This window comes from Salarias fasciatus, chromosome 18 (assembly GCF_902148845.1).
Source record: "Salarias fasciatus chromosome 18, fSalaFa1.1, whole genome shotgun sequence".
Lineage (NCBI taxonomy): Eukaryota > Metazoa > Chordata > Actinopteri > Blenniiformes > Blenniidae > Salarias > Salarias fasciatus.
In genome coordinates, this window is record NC_043762.1 from 5094952 (window position 1) to 5116453 (window position 21502).

General features: G+C 44.3%; 1 protein-coding gene across 1 annotated transcript in view; it reads right to left on the reverse strand.

The window, feature by feature from the left end:
- The window catches only part of st18 (ST18 C2H2C-type zinc finger transcription factor), a 52747-nt gene extending 43827 nt beyond the window's left edge, over positions 1–8920 (reverse strand). Inside the window, exon 1 of the mRNA XM_030114991.1 lies at positions 8794–8920. Within this exon, the coding sequence (XP_029970851.1) occupies positions 8794–8920 (127 nt within the window). The remainder of the gene's footprint in view (positions 1–8793) is intronic.
- Between the last annotated feature and the right edge of the window lie 12582 nt (positions 8921–21502).

Genomic DNA, 21502 nt, shown 5'->3' on the forward strand with positions numbered 1-21502 from the left:
CCGGAGAGGATGTGAGGACGCCGCCCTGGTGGCTTTAAAGTTCAGTGTGGAAGGTTCCTGAAAGGAGGAAACAAGAGGACATCTGTTTACCTGCTGGAGTCTCGCTGCTCTTCCTCCTCCTCCTCCTCCTCCGGTGCTCCTCCTCCTCCACCTCCTCCACCTCCTCCTCGCACGCCGCCGCGTTCGGGCTGTAGTGACGCGGCTTCATCAGGAGAGACTTCCTTTTGTTGACCGGAGCTCCCGACATCGAACCGGCGGCGCTCCTCTTCCTCACGGCACACCCGAACGAGCTGGGGGGGGGGGGGTCACTGTGTCATCTCTTCACTTCTTCTCAATATGAAAACAACTTTAATAACATTTTAATAATATTTAATCTATTGACTGATATTACTTCAGGTTCATTCATATTACTGTGATTGATTCTTATTACAAGTTATAACGAGGAAATAAAATGTTTATTGTTGATTCAGATGATGATTTAATCAAATTTCAATAAAGCAACTTAAAAATTATTTTGTGATGAAACTCAATATGAACATTTTCATGAATGATCTGAGTTGGGACGTGTTTCATTTCATTCTTTACAGAACTATGAGCTGGAAATCCTTCAAATCTGTGTTCTGTCGACTTATTTAACACAGATATTGTCATTGTCAACCCTCACTTTATTAAAAAAATACATTAAAACTCAACCATACTGATAAAGATGACAGAGGTTTTACATTTTAAGGCTGATCCAGATTTCAAACTGAATTGCAGTTATTTTATTGATCATTTCAAAGAAGTCTGAATTCTGCCGTTTCAAATGAAGAGCAAAGATGCTGTTCTCATGCGGGTGAGGTCTCTGAACAGTTTGCAGCAGAAACTTCATGAACAAACGGAATGAATGAAACTTTCGGGATTCAAACCAGAGACCTGTTGCACGAAAGTGGGATTTAGACATCCAGGATCAGTGACTGAGAACCAGACGGTTCAGGATGACTTGGTTGTACTAAAGACCGATCCAGGATCAGAAGACAGGATAAATCAAGCAGGTGAAACTGATCCAGGATCAGCACAGTTCCACCCACACACACACACACACACACACACACACACACACACACACACACACACACACACACACACACGTTGCGCAGCCACAAAACTCCATGTTTTATTACTGTCAGTCAGTGATGCAGTCAGCAGGAAAAAGTGTGAAGTTCAAAGGTCACTATATGACCTTCACCCAACACACTGCTCTTTGCATCCAAGTCTGATCGATGCATTGAATGATTAACCAGAGTCTGGTTATCAGGCAGTAATTTATAATATTCACACATTAAAAAACTAAAAGCAAACCACTGTTTTATGTTTTTTTTCAATCATATTTCTTGGAGGTACTTTTACCATCCAACACACACACACACACACACACACACACACACACACACACACACACACACACACACACACACACACACACACACACACACATACAGACAGACCCATTAGCCCCCATCAGGGATGTGAATAACTCCAGTTAAAGGCGCTGACGGCTTACTGCTCTGATTGATTATTGAATTGAGGAACGTCATGATACTTCTTGATTATTTTATTTTTTTGTGGTTTTAACTTATACTGAATGCTCATTTATAAATAGTCTATGGAAAACACTGATCTAATGACTGCTAATAATCTAAGGTAATCTATATCTAAAATGACTGAATTATTGATCGCAGTGTTTAAATCCTGACAGTGGGTCTGGTTGACTGTGACAACAACATGTAGAGAGCAGGAGAATCAATATTGGTTTTTATTCGTGGGGCTTCTGATTGGAAAAAGGGATGAGACTAAATAAATCCTGGACCAGGTCCTGGTCTGGAGCAGACTAGCTCCACAGAATAAATCTCCATGGTAACTGATGTCAACGTATATCTCACTTTCCCCTATCCCACTTCTGTGCAACCAGATCCTGGATTAGTTGATCCAGGATAACCAAGATATCCCGGCTTGATCCCTGATCATGGTTTTGTGTAACGGGCCTCTGCAGACAAAGGCTGGCGTTACCTGAGAGAGTCGCTGCTGCCGTCAGTTGATCCTGTAGGAAGACGACAAAAGAGTCACATCTGAAAGCATCTGGACATATCTGGACGAATCTGAAAACATCTGTAGACATTTCAACACATCTGAATACATCTGTAGACATCTGGGCACATCTTGGAGAAACCTGAAAAGATCAGGACAAATCTGCATACATCTGAAACTAGGGTGCAACCAGGGTGTATTTTCCTGGTGTATTCACAGTGTTTACATGGTGTTTTCAGTGTGTATTCACTGCATTCACATGTTTTCCGGGGTGGGGTATTGCACAAACGTAGGATAAATAAATCCAGGATAAATGAAAAGGCGCGGTTTGAGTCAGCCTAGTCTGTGTTTTCTCGGATTAATCGGTGCCCCAGAGCGAGGACTTTACACAAAACACATCCATTATTCCAGCCTGTACGTCTGCTTTAAGTGACGTTTAAGGCATAGCGCCCCCACGCTTCAATGGTGAGGACAGGTACTGCATGCGGCCAGCAGCTTTAGTGACGCTCAGATCAGACACTAAAATGCCCTCATTCTGCATATAGTCCATGATTATGACCATACAAAATAATAATAATAATAAAATACAGGAAATACATGGGGGAAACAGCATTTTGCCAATATTTAGCCCCCCCCCCAAAAAAAAAAAAATTCACAAATCATATTTTCTGGGGGTCTTATGTCTCAAAGGGAGGCTGAGACCCCCAATGCCCCCCCCCCCCCCCCCCCCCCCCCGTGGTTTGCACCCTGATGGCAGTTAATAATGACGGCTCAATGCGTGAGTAGTGCGAACATGTAGAATTAATAACCTGTCCTCCACAGACACTGTCGTTAGGATGTGGAGCTGATGACTTTTCAAGTCCACTGATAAATACTGGTGTTTTTCTTTAATGTGGCCCAGAGAAGTGCACGTTACTCAGGTTATGTGAAGTATAATTAAGTTCAAAGAAAATTTCAACTCTGTGTCGTGTTCTCTATTGAATCAGCTGTTCTCCTGCTGTGTTCTGTTTCATCCCTCGTCTGTCATGAAGAACAAACCTGTCGGCCTGAAAAGAACCTGCAGCAGGTGAAAACCAAACATAAAAATATTCTGCATTCTGGTCAGTGTCAAGTGTAGCCCAAAGAGCAATTATCAAATGAAGTGAGGAATCTGTTGTCTTCTGAGAAAGAATTTCTGTCTGATTTGAGCCGTTAAAAAAGTGGAGTCAGAATGACGTGGGACCGTTCACTGCCAAAGGTGGAGTCCTGAAATAGGAGGATTTTCCTATTTTCAGGAGACAGTTAAGACAAAATGATGCTGTCTGTAATACTGTAGTCCATTTCAGTGGTGTGATACAGTTATTTTTCCTTTGTTTCTCATTGTGTAGCTTCAGAGTTGTTTTATTTTATTTCTTATTCTTTATTTTTTACATCAGTGTGGTTTAGTACCAATTTCATTAAGGTTTCTTTTTTCCATTGTCTTTACAATAATTGTGAACCTTTTATTGTAGGACTTGTATTAATAAAGAAAGGATTCTGAAATGTCTGTGTGGAGACATGTGGCCTGCTGTGGAGCAGCGAGCTGCAGAGAATAAATCACCATGGCGACTTGTCCGCGATAAACTTGACCGGTTTTTGTGCAACCAACTCGAGGCTAACTTCGTCCAGGATAACCACAGTTTGCCGGCTTAATCCCTTATCCTGGCTTTGAGCAACACCCCCTTGGTGTATTCACAGTGTTTATATGGTATTTTCAGGGTGTTTTTATCATCTTGTGTTGGTCTTGTTTTACTTTCAGCTTTCCATGAACTTTTTATACTGTGGCATTGTCATCATCATCATCATCATCATCATCATCATCACCATTATCATCATCAGAGGCTACAGAGACTACAATGTATTATTGGGATTAAAGGTTCAGCATTAAACTGGTTTCAATCATATTTATCAGACAGGTTCCACTTCGTTAATGTTAACGACTCTTCAGCTCAGATCAAAGTTAAACATGGAGTTCCACAGGGTTCTGTTTTCGGACCTATCCTAAGACTATTGCAATTTCCTTTTATCCAGCAGCCCAACAACTACTGAAAAAGTCTTCAACTGCTTCAAAATGCTGCAGCAAGAGTTCTGACAAGAACCAGCAGGAGAGATCACATCGGTCCAATATTAGCTTTTCTTCACTGGCTTCCTGTTAAATCTAGAATAGAATTTAAAATCCTTCTCTTAACCTATAAAGCCCTGAACAACCAGGCCCATCATATCTAACAGAGCACCAGGAGAACGCTTCGTTCTCAGAGTGCTGGTCTGCTGGAGGTTCCTAGGTTCTGTAAAAGTAGAACAGGAGGTAGAGCTTTTAGCTATCAGGCTCTCTCTTTCTCTCTCTCTCTCTCTCTCTCTCTCTCTCTCTCTACATATATATATATATATATATATATATATATATATATATATATATATATATATATATACAACGGGGGAAATAAGTATTGAACGCATTAACTGTTTTGTCATTACATTTATTTCCAAAGATGCAATTCATGTGACATTTCTTCCAGACACTGGTATTAACTCAAATAATCCACACATGAAAAGAAATCACAACATTCAAATCCATAAATAGTGATTATGTGGAATTAAGTGCAATAACACAGGAAAAAAGTATTGAACACTCCATGGGAAAGCTGTATAGTTTGTCAAGGAAAGGCACCATACCATCTCACACCTCAACACCTTCGCAGCCTGATTGTTGCTCAGCATCAGAATGGAACTGGTTACAGACTTATCTCAAATAATCTGAGTATTCCAGTAAGCACCGTTGGGGCCATTATCCGCAAGTGGAAGAAGCATCACCTTATCATCAACAGGCCGCGCACAGGAGCTCCTCGCAAGATTTCTGACCAGGGAGTCAGAAAGATGGTCAGAAGAGTTCTCAAAGAGCCAAGGACCACCCGGAAAGCACTCCAGCAAGACATGGAGGCAGCAGGTACAAGTGTTACAGAGAAAACGATAGGCAATGCACTCCACCGCCATGGCCTCTATGGACGCTCAGCCCGCAAGACTCCGTTCCTCAAAAAAAGGCATGTTGAAGCTCGTCTAAAGTTTGCTAAACAGCATCTGGATAAGCCTGTGGAATACTGGGAGAATGTTGTCTGGTCAGATGAGACCAAAATTGAACTTTTTGGCTGTCATACTACACACCATGTTTGGAGGAGAAATGGCACTGCACATCACCCAAATAACACTATACCAACAGTGAAGTTTGGTGGTGGAAACATCATGGCATGGGGTTGTTTCTCATCTCGTGGTACTGGCAGACTTCATATAATTGAAGGAGCAATGAATGGAAACATCTATCGGCAAATTTTTGAGATGAACCTCCTGCCATCCACCAGGATGATGAAGATGAGACGGGGCTGGACCTTTCAACAGGACAACGATCCGAAGCACACAGCAAAGTTGACTCTCGAATGGTTTAAAAAAAAGAAAATCAATGTGTTAGAATGGCCCAGTCAATCACCTGACTTAAATCCGATCGAACATTTGTGGAAAGAACTAAAGATAAGGGTTCACCAGAGGGCACCAAAGAATATTCAGGATTTGAAGACAATCTGTCCGGAGCAATGGGCAAAAATCACACCTGAGCAGTGTGGGCGATTAGTTCATACATACAACAAGCGTCTGGAAGCAGTCATTGCAAACAAAGGCTTCTCCACAAAGTATTAAACGAGTCTCAGATAGTGTGTTCAATACTTTTTTCCTGTGTTATTGCACTTAATTCCACATAATCACTATTTATGGATTTGAATGTTGTGATTTCTTTTCATGTGTGGATTATTTGAGTTAATACCAGTGTCTGGAAGAAATGTCACATGAATTGCATCTTTGGAAATAAATGTAATGACAAAACAGTTAATGCGTTCAATACTTATTTCCCCCATTGTATATATATATATATCATGTCTGTCTCTCAGAAGAAGAAGAAGAAGAAGAAGAATGTTGCTGTGACTGAGGGACCACAAACCAGACATCACTGGGTGTGAACAGTTTCTCAGTGGCCTGTATTGATGGAGCATTAGATCGCACAACAAGGAGTAAACACTGGAGGTTCAATCAAAACAGCGGATCCATTGATCTCAGAAGACAACCTGGATGCAATGGGTGCAAACAGTCCCTAACTGGGCATCAATCAGAACATCTGAACCATTGATTGAAAGACACAATCTGGATCAAGTGGGTGCAAGAGATTTACTGAACGCTGGGCTCCTCCCATGTGGAACCGGTTCCCAGTTCTCCTTCACTTCTCTCCTTTCTTTCTTGACATGTTTCACTATTATGTGTCACTAATCATTGTCTCTATGACTTCCACCCACAGGATCCCTGAGGGTCGGTATGTGAGGCCTCCTCTATTGATCCGTGTATTGTCCTATTCTTTTCTATTTCTCTCTCTCTATCCCCTCACCCCAACCAGATGAGCAGACAGCCGCCGAGTTCTGCAGGTTTCTTCCTTTTAAAAGGGAGTCTATTCTCCTTGTGACTGTAATTAAAAAGTAATTTAGAAGACCATGCTGCACGAGTGTCAAACACCAGCGTTAAGACTTGACACCAAATCCCCACTTTTCTGTGTGTGTGTGTGTGTGTGTGTCGGGTGTGAAAACTTCTAGCGATGAAAAACTGAAGAAAAAGTAGCAATTCCAGGGAAATTCCAGCAGGGGGCAATGATGTTGGTTTCAAACGGAAGTGCCATTAGAACCAATCAGAACCCGTCGGAACCCATTCAAAAATGAGTGCGTGTGTGTGTGTGTGTGTGTGTGTGTGTGTGTGTGTGTGTGTGTGTGTGTGTGTGTGTGTGTGTGTTTTCTCACCTGTGCTGCTGTTACATTTGTTCACGCTTTGCTCCTCCCCTTCAGACTCCATCTGGAAATAGAAGACGAGCTGTTGTAATGATTTGAATTGTGAAGATTTCTTGTTGAGTTGTGGATCAGTCCCGCTGTTACTGGCTGAAGCTTTCGAAAGCGTGAGTTTGATTTTTTTTTTTTTCAAATCCTTTAAAGTTGCTCGTCACAGACTTTGTGTTTGTCCATTCATGCTTTTGCCATTTAACTAGAGTTTTCTCGCTCCTTGACTCTATTGTTGCTCCTGATTCATTTGATTTGTTATGAATTGTCAGATTAAATCTTATTATAGCCTCAATATTTCCTTTGTGTTGACATGTTTTTACCTGATTGTTGTTTCATATTGTGGCTGTAAAGTTTTTTTTGGAAAGTAAAAGCATTTTGTTTTGTAATGATTCTCTTTCTCGTCCTGAAGCTCCTCGAATTTCCATGCTATACAAATAAATCTACCTTGTTAATCTGTCAATAAGAACAGATGAGATCTCTCTTCCTGTATTCTCTGTTGACTCTGTCTTTTCCTCAGATGATCTGTAAAGTGTGTGTTCCTCTGAACGCTGTGTGCTTGCTGCTCTGCTGATCGCTGCTGTTAGAGGAGGATTTGTGCACGTGTGGGTGAAGCAGCAGAGGAGGCGGAAAAACTGTTTGTGTGCAGGAGAAAAGTGCAAAGAGCAGCTGAAACAGCGACAACATGCAAACACACTGAATAAAAAAGTTTCAGAGGTAATGACACTAAATAATGACATTAAAGTGCAGTGTGTGTGTGTGTGTGTGCGCGCGCGTGGGTGTGTGTGCGTCTAAAACATAAAATCCACTCTGGCTGTTGCTGCTTGTGTGTCCCAAATAAAACCTATTAGAGGTAATTATTGGCGGTGGCTGGCGGCGCGGTGGAGAAGCGGTGGCGGCCGGCGCTGAGGTGTGTGTGAGTCAGAGGAGGAGCTGTAATGGGAAACATGACTCCTGTGTGTGGTTTGCTGTGGTGATTGAAGCCACTGACCTGTCATACATTTCTAATGGGGGAGCAGGTGTGGCAGTGATGGACCTTAATTTCCTTTAATAAAGCCTTTATGTGGCCCCTCTTAATGCCACGCCGGGCCCCACAGGGCCGCGTCATAATAGCTTCATTACTTCTGATTACTGCGCCTATCGACACAAACAACTCGGCAGCAGCGGCTCACTTCCACGACCGGCAGGAAGACGCAACACGCAGCAACGGCAACACTCTGACGGCAACACGGCAATGGCAACACACTGACGGCAACACGGCGATGGCAACACACTGACGGCAACACGGCGATGGCAACACACTGACGGCAACACGGCGATGGCAACACACTGACGGCAACACGGCGATGGCAACACACTGACGGCAACACGGCGATGGCAACACACTGACGGCAACACACAGGAACAGAAACACACTGACGGCAACACACTGACTCCAAAACAAAGCAACGGCAACACGGAGCGACGGCAACACACTGACTAAGGTGGCGACTGTGGGGGGGTGTGGGGGGGCTGGATGTGGGGTTCGGCGTTCCCTTGCCCCTGGGTGGGGGGGGGGGTCTCCCACGGGACATGACGGGTGAACGATGCGGGAATGTGAGAGTGTTTGAGTTAAGGTTGACTGACGACCTGGCTGGGGGTGGGCGGGGCGGGGCTGGGAGAGGGAGGGGGGTGGGAGGGTTTTGGAGGGTTGTGATATCCTGGATCTTGGGGTACATGGCTGGAGCTCTGGGGGGGCTCTGGCCTGTGGGGGGGTTAGTCACCCATGGGGGCCGGTCCTCCTGGGTATGGTCATGGCCCTCTGCCTGAGTGGGCGGGGTCGGCTCTTGGGCTCTTGGGCTCTTGGCTCTGCCCGCCCTGGGCGTCCGGAGCCCCGAGGGGGCCGGCGCCTGCCGGTCTTGGCTCCCTGGGACCCGGGCCTCGTGGATGCCGGGGGTCCCGGCCGGGGCTTTCCTCTGCCCCCTCCTGCACTGGTCCATGGACGTCTGCCTGGGGGAGCCTGCCTGTCTGGCCTGCTTCTGGTCTTCTCAGGGGTCAGAGGTTATATATGCATGATCACTGTCACATTTGCATGATCGCGCTGATCTTTAATCATTCTTCATATTCTGCATGTGGACTCGGTCACCTTGTGTTCTTGTGGTGTGTTAGACTGAAGGCTGTCTGGATCAGGCCTGTCCTGATGCTCTGGTGTAATTCGATACCTGGATCCTCAGTTTGCACGTCCCAGTTACCAGCTACGTTCCCCAACAAAGGTTCTAGGAGGCTCTCTGTCAGGTCTTCATGGAGGTGCAGTAGCCGGTCGTGTGGAGTATACCGTATAAACACACACTGCTATACACACTGTGATACATGCTACTACACACACTGCTACACACACTGTCACACACTGTCACACACTGCTACACACAATGTTAGACACACTGTTGCACACTGTGTGTACCTCTGTTGGGAGTGTGTTTGCTCTTCTGTGGACGACGTCAGATCGCTGTTGCTCCCCCACTGAACACTGCTTCTGTCTCTGGACCGGACGCACTAACTCATCCTCTGCAACACAACACAACACGGCATCCTCAGCAACTCAACAACACAACTTCACATCCTGTGCAACACAACAAGACAACGTCATATATTCTGCAACACAACAATATGTCACAAATTCTGCAACACAACAACACAACTTCACATCCTCTGCAACAAAACAACACAATTGCACGTCTTCTGCAACACAACATCACATATTGCGCAACACATTAACACAGCACAACTTCACATCCTCTGCAACAAAACAAAAATTTCAGAAAAACAATTTTTGTAAATTAGTTTGTTGTTGAGCAAAAAGATCAAACATTTCAATAGAAGTACTGTGGGGCGTAAGAGAAGCTGTGAACAAAAACTGAAGGTGTGAACAGGAAGTGAAGATGTAAACAGGAAGTGATGACATGAACAGGAAGTGAAGCTCCTTCAGACAATGAATTGAGTTTCGCTGAAGAGAATCAGTTTACTTTCAAAGTTCAACGTGAGGTCGGAGGTTTGTTCGCAAATATTTAGTCTCCAGTTTAAAGTGAATATGTCCTGTTTCTTTCAGGTGAGTTTCATGGATTGCTAAGAGTTCACATTTCATCAGAAAGCAGTCCTCTTTTACCAACAGCAAATGGAATTTGTTTCTCATCTTTTAGAAAGTGCGCAGTATCGTCCGTTACTTGAGTTGTGATATTTCTGTGCCAAAGACGTCCAATTTCTTCAGGTCCTCACTGTTTTTGAGGTGCTTGTCCAACATTTCCGGGGTGAGGGTGGACGTCCTTCAGGAACACCACAGATACTGAACCAAGGAGGGGTTTCCTTACACAATAAAATACAGCTACACATGTTCTGATATAAACTATTAAGTAGGTAAATTTAACTCTGAATCCAGAACTGACTCCACTGAATCAAAAGCTTCACATAAATATAAAAAAACAAATAAATAAATTACCAAACCATCATCGTTTATTAGATCTCAATAAGCGCTTTACTACTCTGATATTGTTGTGGACCGCCCTTCATTTTAAAAGCCCAGAATTTGTTTCTGCAACAATACTGGAGATTTTTGACTGAAGATGCATTTTGACAACGCAAGTGAGAAGTTTAAAACCTTTATTTCTTAGAGTAATAGGTCTTTAGTTTTAATTAATTGTCTGATCTTCATCTGGTTTTGGGATTGAATTAATGCTGTTCAGAAAAGTACTGCAAATTTGTTCTGAGAATTTTGAGGCGTATAAGTTGTTGTAAAGACTAAACATTTCTGTGGGTATTAATTTTTTTCCCTGCAGTTTCAATGTTTTTAATTAAGAGAATTTTGTGGCATTTCTTTGTTGCCTCCTTTTTTCTAAACAAAAGGATGCAGTATTTTTCCCCATTTTCTATCCAGTTAGCCCTTAATCTAATGAATTCTCATTTTGCCTTTAAAATACACATTTCATCTAATTTTGGCTGAAGACTGCATTTTTTGTGAAATTGAATTTTTTGTGCAAAATCAATTTCTTTTTTTCTAAAGGTCTTCAAGTGAATTTTTTGCCGAAGGAAATGGAAAATAGCCGAACTTTGTATTTAAAGAATTCCCACTGTTTGGGCGATAACATTAAAAACAATGAGTGGGACGTGTTCACACTAAGTCCCATCATTTAAAAGACCAGAGTTCAATTTGCAATACTTACTGGTCCCGTTTTGATCCGGAGGTGTTAAAATTCAGTAAATGAGGCTTTGATCAGTCAGAGGCGCAGCAGAAATATCAGCTTCATAAGACAACGGATCATTTGCTGTCAGCGTTCGATTCTGGACGCAGAAATTCAGATGAACATGCGGATTTTACTGCTGCTGGACTGACATGACGCTCCGCATCCACGACATTCTGCTCATTGGAGAAGTTACTAGGAGCTGTTGCTGCATGACTTGAATTTTATTTTGAAGCCCTGAACGAGATGTGAAGACGAGAACAGGAAGTGAAACCAAGAACAGGAAGTGAAGATGTGAACAGGAAGCAAAGTCTTAAACAGGAAGTGAAGACGTGAACAGGAAGTGAAGATGTAAACAGGAAGCGATGACAAGAACAGGAAGTGAAACCATGAACAGGAAGTGAAGGTGTGAACAGGAAGCAAAGTCTTAAACAGGAAGTGAAGACGTGAACAGGAAGTGAAGATGTAAACAGGAAGCGATGACAAGAACAGGAAGTGAAACCATGAACATCAGGAGTGATGCTCCTTCAGTTAATTGATGTTTGCCAAACAGAAATTCTCAGAGAGAGTTCAGCCCGAAAACAAAACGGGGGAATTATCTTCACACACACATGAGTGAACTGATTGTTCCACCACTCATTTCCCAGTGTTGAACCCAGTGATGGAGCCGATCCAAACCACTGCTCCACCATGTCACCAACAGACTCCACACCAACAAAACGTTTCAATGAAAATACAAAAGATTCTTTCAAAATGCGAAACTTCCTCAAGGTTGAACTGATGCTGAGCGGGATCAATCGAGTCTTTTCAACTCAATTCTGTTGGAGTTGAAGCTGGCGGGTCGGCGGGTTAGCGGGCTAGCTGGTTCGTGTCAGCAGAGTTCTTCTTTCATTGTTGACTCAGTAGCACAGGCGTTGCTCCTGAGTTGCCTCGTCGAGGGTAAATGGAGCAGCTTGATTCCTCTGAGGGGCTGTTTTGTCTCCAATTTTACCCCCATTTCACCCCATCTGCCCCTAATCCCCCTCTATACACACACACACACACACACACACACACAGACTCTCTCTCTCTCTCTCTCTCACACACACACACACAGAGGCTCACACTCCACACACACACACACACACACACACATGCACACACGTGCGCAGCTGCGTCGTAGCATCTGAAGAGTTGGATGGGATTAACGTGGTTTTCTTGATTCAGTTAAAGCTGGACGTTTGATTCTTCTGTTTAAAGAAATGCATTAAAAATTATTACAAATAAAACTGAAGATAAACCAGTTTGAGACATTCTGTGCCTTTAAGCTGCATTTCTTCCTGAGCACACTTAAACAAAAGATGAAATTTTACAATTTTTTTTTTTTTTTGTAAAATCTAAATAATAATTCTTAGAGGGATGAAATCTTAATTTACATTTGATTTGTAAACACGATTTTTTTTTACACAAATAATTAATATAACACTTTGTAACACTTTTGATTGTAACACATTATAATAATAAAGGTATTATTGGCCAGGATTACCTGATCAGAGGCTTTTTGAATTTATTGATTTAATTTATTTATTTATGTAATAATTTATTTGTTTATTTATTCAGTCAGTTAGTTAAATGGATGTTGCTATATAAATGTTGAAAAGGAATAAATTCAAGAAAACATGTTAAATTATTTCAGTTCAGGTTTATTTTCTCTTTTGCTACATTTATAAAGCGTGCATTTAAAATAATCCGGCTCAGTTGAGCGTCGGGGATTTTTAGGCAAACGGTGAAAAACAGATAATTCAGGTTCACATGTTTCTCTAAAACTGTGAAATCTGATTAAAACGCAGAATAATCAGATTGAATTCAAACTGTTTTCACTCATTAATCTGACACACTTTTACCTCCTTTCACCCCATCTGCCCACTCAACCCAGAACCCCCACCTCACACGCACACGCACACACACACACACACACACACACACACACACACACACACACACACACACACACCCTCTTCCATCCCACGCCAACACCAGACCCCCCCGAGAATGGTCCACCATGAATACACGAGGCTTCACACCGTTATGGAGACCGGCCGGGCTGCGCGGCGTGTGTGTGTGTGTGTGTGTGTGTGTGTGTGTGTGTGTGTGTGTTAATTACGCGACAGCGTCCTGAGTGCTGGATAAGCCTGAACGAGGGGACACAAAGACTCAAGGTCACTGATGGATATCCACCGCAGCTGCACACCATTAATACGCCATCATAGCTACATAATCACACACACACACACACACACACACACACACACACACACACACACACACACACACACACACACACACACACATACACACCATTGTGATCAAGATTAACAAAATTAAAAAAAAAAACAAAATGCAGAGACAAAATCAAAATAATGACTTTATTATTATTTCCTTAGATGGGGGGGGGGGGGATTATACAAAATAAGATTAGAAAATGTTGAGTTACACATTCAACCTGCAACTGTTCGGATCAGATTACTCTGGTAATGTAATTACACTGTGTGTGTGTGTGTGTGTGTGTGTGTGTGTGTGTGTGTGTGTGTGTGTGTGTGTGTGTGTGTGTGTGTGCGTGTAAATACTACATGTGCACCTGGAACACAAAAACACACACACACACACCTCGTCTGAACTGGAGTCTGTTTCTTTTTCAGCAGTATCATTTTGAATTATAGCGAGCGGCTCTGTGCAAGGTCACCGTTTTGTTTCGTGTCACAACAACACACACACACACACACACACACACACACACACACACACACACACACACACACACACAAACACACACACACACAGAGTGAGGGGTTAAAACTGGAATGGATTTAATTATGGAATGAATGGAATTATAATGCGCCTGCAGCAAGTTTTCCTCCTTATTTATTAAAGCAGCTGATGGTTCAGGTTTGATGAGCCACTTCTGGCATAATTGAGTCATCACACAAAGAGGCTTCCTCGCATTCACAGAGGTTTTATCAGCAGCAAACAGACCTGATTACTGGCAATTACACTCTGATCTAGGGAAGGAGAGAGAGAGAGAGACAGAGAAAGAGGGAGAGAGAAAAAGAGAGAGAGAGGAGAGAGAGAGAGAGAGAGAGAAAGACAGGAGAGAGAGAGAGAGAGAGGAAGAGAAAGGGAGGGAGAGAGAGGACAGAGACAGACACCGAGAGAGGGAGAGAGAGAAAAGAGGGTGAGCGAACTTCTGTCTGTGGAGTTTTCACCCCGGGAATAATCGTCACATTCATTTGACGCACTGAGTGTTTTCTATTTGTTCAGATTGAAGAATAAGTTGAAGAAGATAGAACCTCTACCGCTCCCTGTGAAGCAGGAGGAGGAGGAGGAGGAGGAGGAGGAGGAGGAGGAGGAGGAGGAGGAGGAGGAGGAGGAGGAGGAGGAGAAGGAGAAGGAGGAGCCTCAAAGAACAAATTTTGGAAAATTGTTTTCGATGGAACCAGTAGAAAACAAGTCTTTCCTTAAATTCTTCTGCTGGCGGTAGATTGGAGAGAAGCAGTAGGTTAGAGAGCGGCGGTAAGTTAGAGAGTAGGTGGGAGAGCAGCGGAAGGTTGGAGAGTAGCAGTAGGTTGGAGAGCGTCAGTAGGTTGGAGAGCAGTAGTAGGCTTGAGAGTGGCGTTAGGTTGGAGAGTAGGTTAGAGAGCAGTGGTACGTTATAGAGTGGCAGTAATTTGGAGAGCAGCGCTAGGTTGGAGAGTAAGTTGGAGAGCGCCAGTAGATTGGAGAGCGCAAGTAGGTTGGAGAGTAGATGGAGAGTGGCGGTAGACAAGAGAGCGGCAGTAGGGTGGAGATTAGCAGTAGGTTGGCGAGCAGCAGTAGATTGGGGAGCAGCGGTAGATTGGACAGTGGTGGTAGGTTGGAGTGTAGCTTGGGAAGTAGGTTAGAGAGCGGCTGTAGGTTGGAGAGCAGCAGTACATTTGAGAGCGGCAGTAGATTGGAGGGCGGCAGTCAGTTGAAGAGCGGTGGTACATTGGAGAGTGGCGTAGGTTGGAGAGCAGCAGAAATTTGTAGGAGAGTGGCAGTAGGTTGGAGATTAGGTTGGAGATTGGCGGTGGGTTGGAAAGTGGCAGTACGTTGGAGAGTTGGTTGGAGAGTAGGTTGGAGAGCAGTGGTAGGTTGGAGAGTAAGTTACAGAGCAGCGGTACGTTGGAGAATGACATTAGGTTGAAGGGTGGCAGTATGTTGGAGAGTGGCGGGAGATTGGAGGGCGGCAGTAGGTTGAAGAACAGTGGAAGGTTGGAAAGCAGCAGAAATTTGTAGGAGAGTGGCAGTAGGTTGGAGATTAGGTTGGAGAGTGGCGGTGGGTTGGAAAGTGGCAGTACGTTGGAGAGTTGGTTGGAGAGTAGGTTGGAGAGCAGTGGTAGATTGGAGAGTGGCAGTAGGTTGGAGAGCGGCGGTAGGTTGGAGAGCAGCAGTAGGTTGAAGGGTAGGTTGGAGAGCGGAGCTAGGTAAGAGAGTGCTGGTAGGTTGGAGATTAGCAGTAGGTTGGAGAGCGGAGCTAGCTAAGAGAGTGCTGGTAGGTTGGAGATTAGCAGTAGGTTGGAGAGCGGAGCTAGCTAAGAGAGTGCTGGTAGGTTGGAGATTAGCAGTAGGTTGGAGAGCGGAGCTAGGTAAGAGAGTGCTGGTAGGTTGGAGATTAGCAGTAGGTTGGAGAGCGGCAGTCACTTGGAGAGCAGCAGTAGGTTGGAGAGCGGCAGTTAGATGGACAGCAGCAGTAGATTGGAGAATGGTGGTATGTTGGAAAGCGGCTTTATGTTGGAGAGTCAATTGGATAACGGTGGTAATTTGGAAAGAGGCAGTAGGTTGGAGAGTGGTGGAGAGAGGCGGCAAGTTGGAAAGTGGTGGAGAGAGGCGGTATGTTGGAGAGTGGTGGAGAGAGGCGGTAGGTTGGAGAATGGTGGCCAGAGGCGGTAGGTTGGAGAGTGGTGGTAGGTTGGAGAGCGGCAGTAGGTTGGAGAGAGGCGGTAGGTTGGAGAGTGGTGGAGAGAGGCGGTAGGCTGGAAAGTGGTGGAGAGAGGCGGTAGGTTGGAAAGTGGTGGAGAGAGGCGGTAGGTTGGAGAATGGTGGACAGAGGCGGTAGGTTGGAGAGTGGTGGTAGGTTGGAAAGAGGCGGTAGGTTGGAGAGTGGTGGAGAGCGGCAGTAGGTTGGAGAGCGGCGGTAGGGTGGAGAGCGGCGGTAGGGTGGAGAGCGGCGGTAGGTTGGAGAGTGGTGGTAGGTTGGAGAGTGGTGAAGAGCGGCAGTAGGTTGGAGAGTGGTGGGCAGAGGCGGTAGGTTGGAGAGCGACGGTAGGTTTGAGTGGCGGTAGGTTGGAGAGCGATGGTACGTTGGAGAGTGGTGGTAGGTTGGAGTGTGTCGGTAGGTTGGAGAGCGCCGGTACGTTGGAGAGCGACGGTACATTGGAGAGCGGCGGTACGTTGGAGAACGGCTTTACGTTGGAGAGCGGCGGTACGTTGGAGAGTGGTGGACAGAGGCGGTAGGTTGGAGAGCGACGGTAGGTTTGAGTGGCGGTAGGTTGGAGAGCGGCGGTACGTTGGAGAGCGGCGGTACGTTGGAGAGCGGCGGTACGTTGGAGAGCGGCGGTACGTTGGAGAGCGGTAGTGGCGGCGGCACCGCAGCGGCACCTCTAGGCGTCTCCGGCATGCCAGCAGTTTGTGAGCAGCTCTGAATCCACGCAGACGTGGAAATCTTGAAGTCAACTGCGATTTGAGATGTAACAGCCTCACAGCTCCCCTGACGGCCAAGACGAGTGTTTGTGCCTTTTGCCAAAGAGACTTTATAGAGAAGCGTATTGGCATGTTCTCACGTCTTCCATCACAGAACACAGCTCTCTCCATTCTTCACAGACAATTAGCAGCCCGGCTCGCCGCGATCGCTTCAAGGATTCGTCATGATGGCAGAACTACAGGGAAACTTGTTGTTGGACGCACTTAGCTCGAGTCCCATGAAAGAGTCAGATGGTGACACCTTTACCGAGGTGATTCCAGCGTCTTGTCATCGCTCTCCAAAGTCACGGCGAAGCCTTCCCTCTAAATTGAGTTCATCTGGAGCCGGACCACACGGACGCTCCGACTCCACGTTCTTTCTTCTGACATCAGACGGACAATTTCTGTTTTTGACCAAATTTCTGCCGCTTTTAGTCCCGTCCTCGAATGAAAGACACTATTTTATTTCTCCATTTCAATCCAATTAGGAACACCGAAAATATTGGGACAAATAAACCGAGGCTGTGCCTTCACGGCTCCGTCCGTTAGCGGCACACACGGTTCGATCCCTGCTGGCCAGGCTCCAGAGAGCCACCTACTCTCATGTCAGTTTCCATCTTTGAATGAGGAACATGCTTCTAATTTGGGGGACAGGTATTTGGGGAGAGAGAAGCTCCAGACCCAGAGAAGCTCCAGACCCAGAGAGGTCGGGTGGGAGTGGGGGTGTTGGTGGGGGTGGGGGTGGAGCACCGGGGCCACTCGCCCGGACGGGAGAAGTTGCCCGCAGCACGCAGCGTGTGAACGGAGTCAGACGCCGACTCCAAATGAGACTCGGTGAAGCGAACAGCTGGACGGCAGCTGGAGGTTTCCAGGGTTAATTACCTTTAACTGCTGCTGGAGAGGAGTCAGATGGTACCACACTACACAACACACTACACAACACACTACACAACACACTACACAACACACTATACAACACACTACACAACACACTACACAACACACTACACAACACACTACACAACACACTACACAACACACTACACAACACACTATACAACACACTACACAACACACTATACAATACACTACACAACACACTATACAATACACTACACAACACACTACACAACACACTATACAACACACTACACAACACACTACACAACACACTATACAACACACTACACAACACACTATACAACACACTACACAACACACTACACAACACACTATACAATACACTACACAACACACTACACAACACACTACACAACACACTATACAACACACTATACAACACACTACACAACACACTACACAACACACTATACAACACACTACACAACACACTATACAACACACTATACAACACACTACACAACACACTACACAACACACTATACAATACACTACACAACACACTACACAACACACTATACAATTCCCTACACAACACACTACACAACACACACTACAACACACTATACAATACACTACACAACACACTACACGATACACATTACACACTACACTACACAATACACACAACACAACACATTACATGACACACCACACACAACACACACGACACATTATACACTAAACAACACACACTACACGATACACTGCGCACGACATACTACAGTACACTAAACAACACACTACGCACAACAATACACACTACACATAATGCACTTAACAACACACACTGCACAATGCACGCACACCTACATTCTACACAACACACACCACAATACACAATACACAGTGACACACACATGAATACGCACACAGACAGGCATGTAGACAGACTCACACACACACACACACACACACACACACACAGACACACACAGTGCTTCCTGCAGGGTGTGCTGGGATCCCCGGGCCACCTGATTACAAACTCTGCTCCTGTCGCTGCTGCCAGTTTAAATCCCTGTTAACTGGGATTTACCTCCACCATATGAATCCTCAGCCCGCTAAGCTTTGTTTGGACGCACTCGAACACAGCCGTCTTTCACACGGCTCGCTTCCTCTTCCTGCCACACGCCTCGCGCCTCGCGCCGGGGCCGAGCCGGGGCCGCGCGGCCTCCGGGTGGAAGTGTGCGCCGCTGCACGTCGCCATGGTGACGGCCGTCAACTGGACGCGGCGGTCGCAGTTTAATCAGATTCCTCGCTGTCGGACGACTATTTGTTCAGTTGTTCAAACACGGCTCCATTTTTTCTGAGATTGAAAACAAAACGAGGAGCGAGTCGCCGGCAGGGCCCTGCTCTCACACACACACACACACACACACACACACTAAAACACACACACACACACACACACACACCCTAATACACACAAACACACACTCACACTAACACACACACTCTCACACACGCACACACACAGACACAGTTAAGCCAGACTGTTTTGTACTTAAAAGGTTAGCGGGGCTGTTTTGTGGTCTGATCCAAAGCAGCAGATGGTCCATGAATATGATTATAGGCATCAATAAAAAAAGGAGTAATCTTTAACAAAATGTAAATTTGACTTAACTCCAGCCTTTAATACACACCGTGGACTTTAACCCACTTTCAGAGTCATGAGCAGCTAATGCACACACACACACATACACACATACACACACACACACAAAGAATAAAGTCATTTCAGCAGCAGTCCATGTGTGTGACACACTCATGTCTCATGTTACTGAACAGTAACAACAAAGTCAGAACACACTTCGTGCTGTGACGAGCGTTTTAATATTTCAATTCTTTACTAATGTCATGAAGCGAGTCAGTGGGCGTGAACTGTGTTCAACAACTAAAACACAATTAGCGACAACTCATTAATAGCATCAATACTCACAATCTGCAAAAAACTGGTAATAACTAATTAATAGTTTGTAAGAGAAATACAAATAAAATGAGTGATAATTGCTGCAGATCACACTGCAGTGTGATTCAGATTAAAACAGGCCAGCGTGTCAGCGGACTACTCAAATGTTCAAATGTGATTATTTGAATTTTAAATTTTTGCTATAGTTGTGAATAAGTAAAACAATGAAAGTGTTTTTTACGCACACACACGTGGGGGTGTGTGTGTGTCGAGGGTGAGGCGTGGACGGGGTCGGGTCACTCAAACTCAGCTGTGTGTCAGACAGTCGTTAACCTCTGAACAACCCCACGCAGCAGAGAGACTTTAAAATTCATTGTTCGGGATTTTAACTGAAAATTTAATTAAAAATCAACTAAAACTAATGAAAGAGGAGTAGAAATGCAAACACACACACACACACACACACACACACACAGGCAGCTCCCAGTCACTCAGATGAGCGAAGCCTCAGGTTCCAGATGAGACGGTCAAGCAGCGGCGGAGCCACAACCTGAACCTCGACGCTCTGACTGATCTGAACGCAGAAATCAGGAAATGCTTTTCCGGCTGACGTCTGATCAGCAGCAGAACTCATTCCTCCTTTAACTGGAATGAGACGTGAAACCTCGGTTCTGCTGTCACTGCTTCAGCTCTCTTTGAAACGCGACTCCAGGTCGGGCGGTCGTCTATCGAAATGAGCTGATCCTCCGCTCAACGGCCTCGGAAAATCAACAAATCCATCAGTTTGGACAGAGAGACTGATTAAAAACCACAGGCATCAATGGAAAAGTAGAACGCTCTGCCTGTCATAGGAATGGAAGGAAGATTTATTTCTCTTTTAATTAATTTGGGGAAACCAGCAGAAGAGTTTTCAGCCAAAAGAAGTTTAATCAGAAAACACACATCGATACTCTGTATCTACACATCTGCAGAGAGCCGTGGATAATCAATGATTCACAAAAGAAGCTGATTGAAATATTGAAACACCGCCGATCAATCTGTGAGAGGCAAAACTCTTCACACTCACACATACAATGACCTCAATGCATTGATCAATTCTCAAAAATCTACTGTGAGACAAAAAGCACAAAGCAAACTGTCCCTTAAATCAGAATATTATCTCTAATCTAAAATATTTGATCGATACTAGAGAGAAGAGGAGCTGGCAGTGGAGAAGAGGAGATTTACAAACATGGAGGTATAAAACTAAAATGTTATTGAGAAAATTATACGAATATTTTGATACAGAAATGTTAAAAGATTTAGAAATATAAATATTCAGTGACAGAAAAATATTTCTTTAGACATGTAGGCAAAGAAATATAAAAATACATTTAGTTACTGATTTAAATTGTTATAGAATAACAAAGCAGTTTCAGATATTTACTTATGTAAACGTAGAGTTCTGGAAATATTCAGTTAAAGAAATATAAAGAATTCTGCAGATAATTACTTGTAGAAATAGAGCAACAGAGGTATTCAGTTAAAAAAATGTAAATGATATCACTGTTATATAAATATAAAGTGGAAAATAAATAAATTAATTAATATAAAGTCTCCATATAAACTATGGAGAAATTTACCTAGAAATATAAAAGCGCATTACTAATTATACAAATATAAAAAGTGATTGACATAGTTATATAAATATTAAGAGTTATAGACATATTGAATTATAGAAATATGCAGAGTTGTAGATATGTTTAGTTTTATAAATATAAGGAATCTTTGACATATTTACTTTT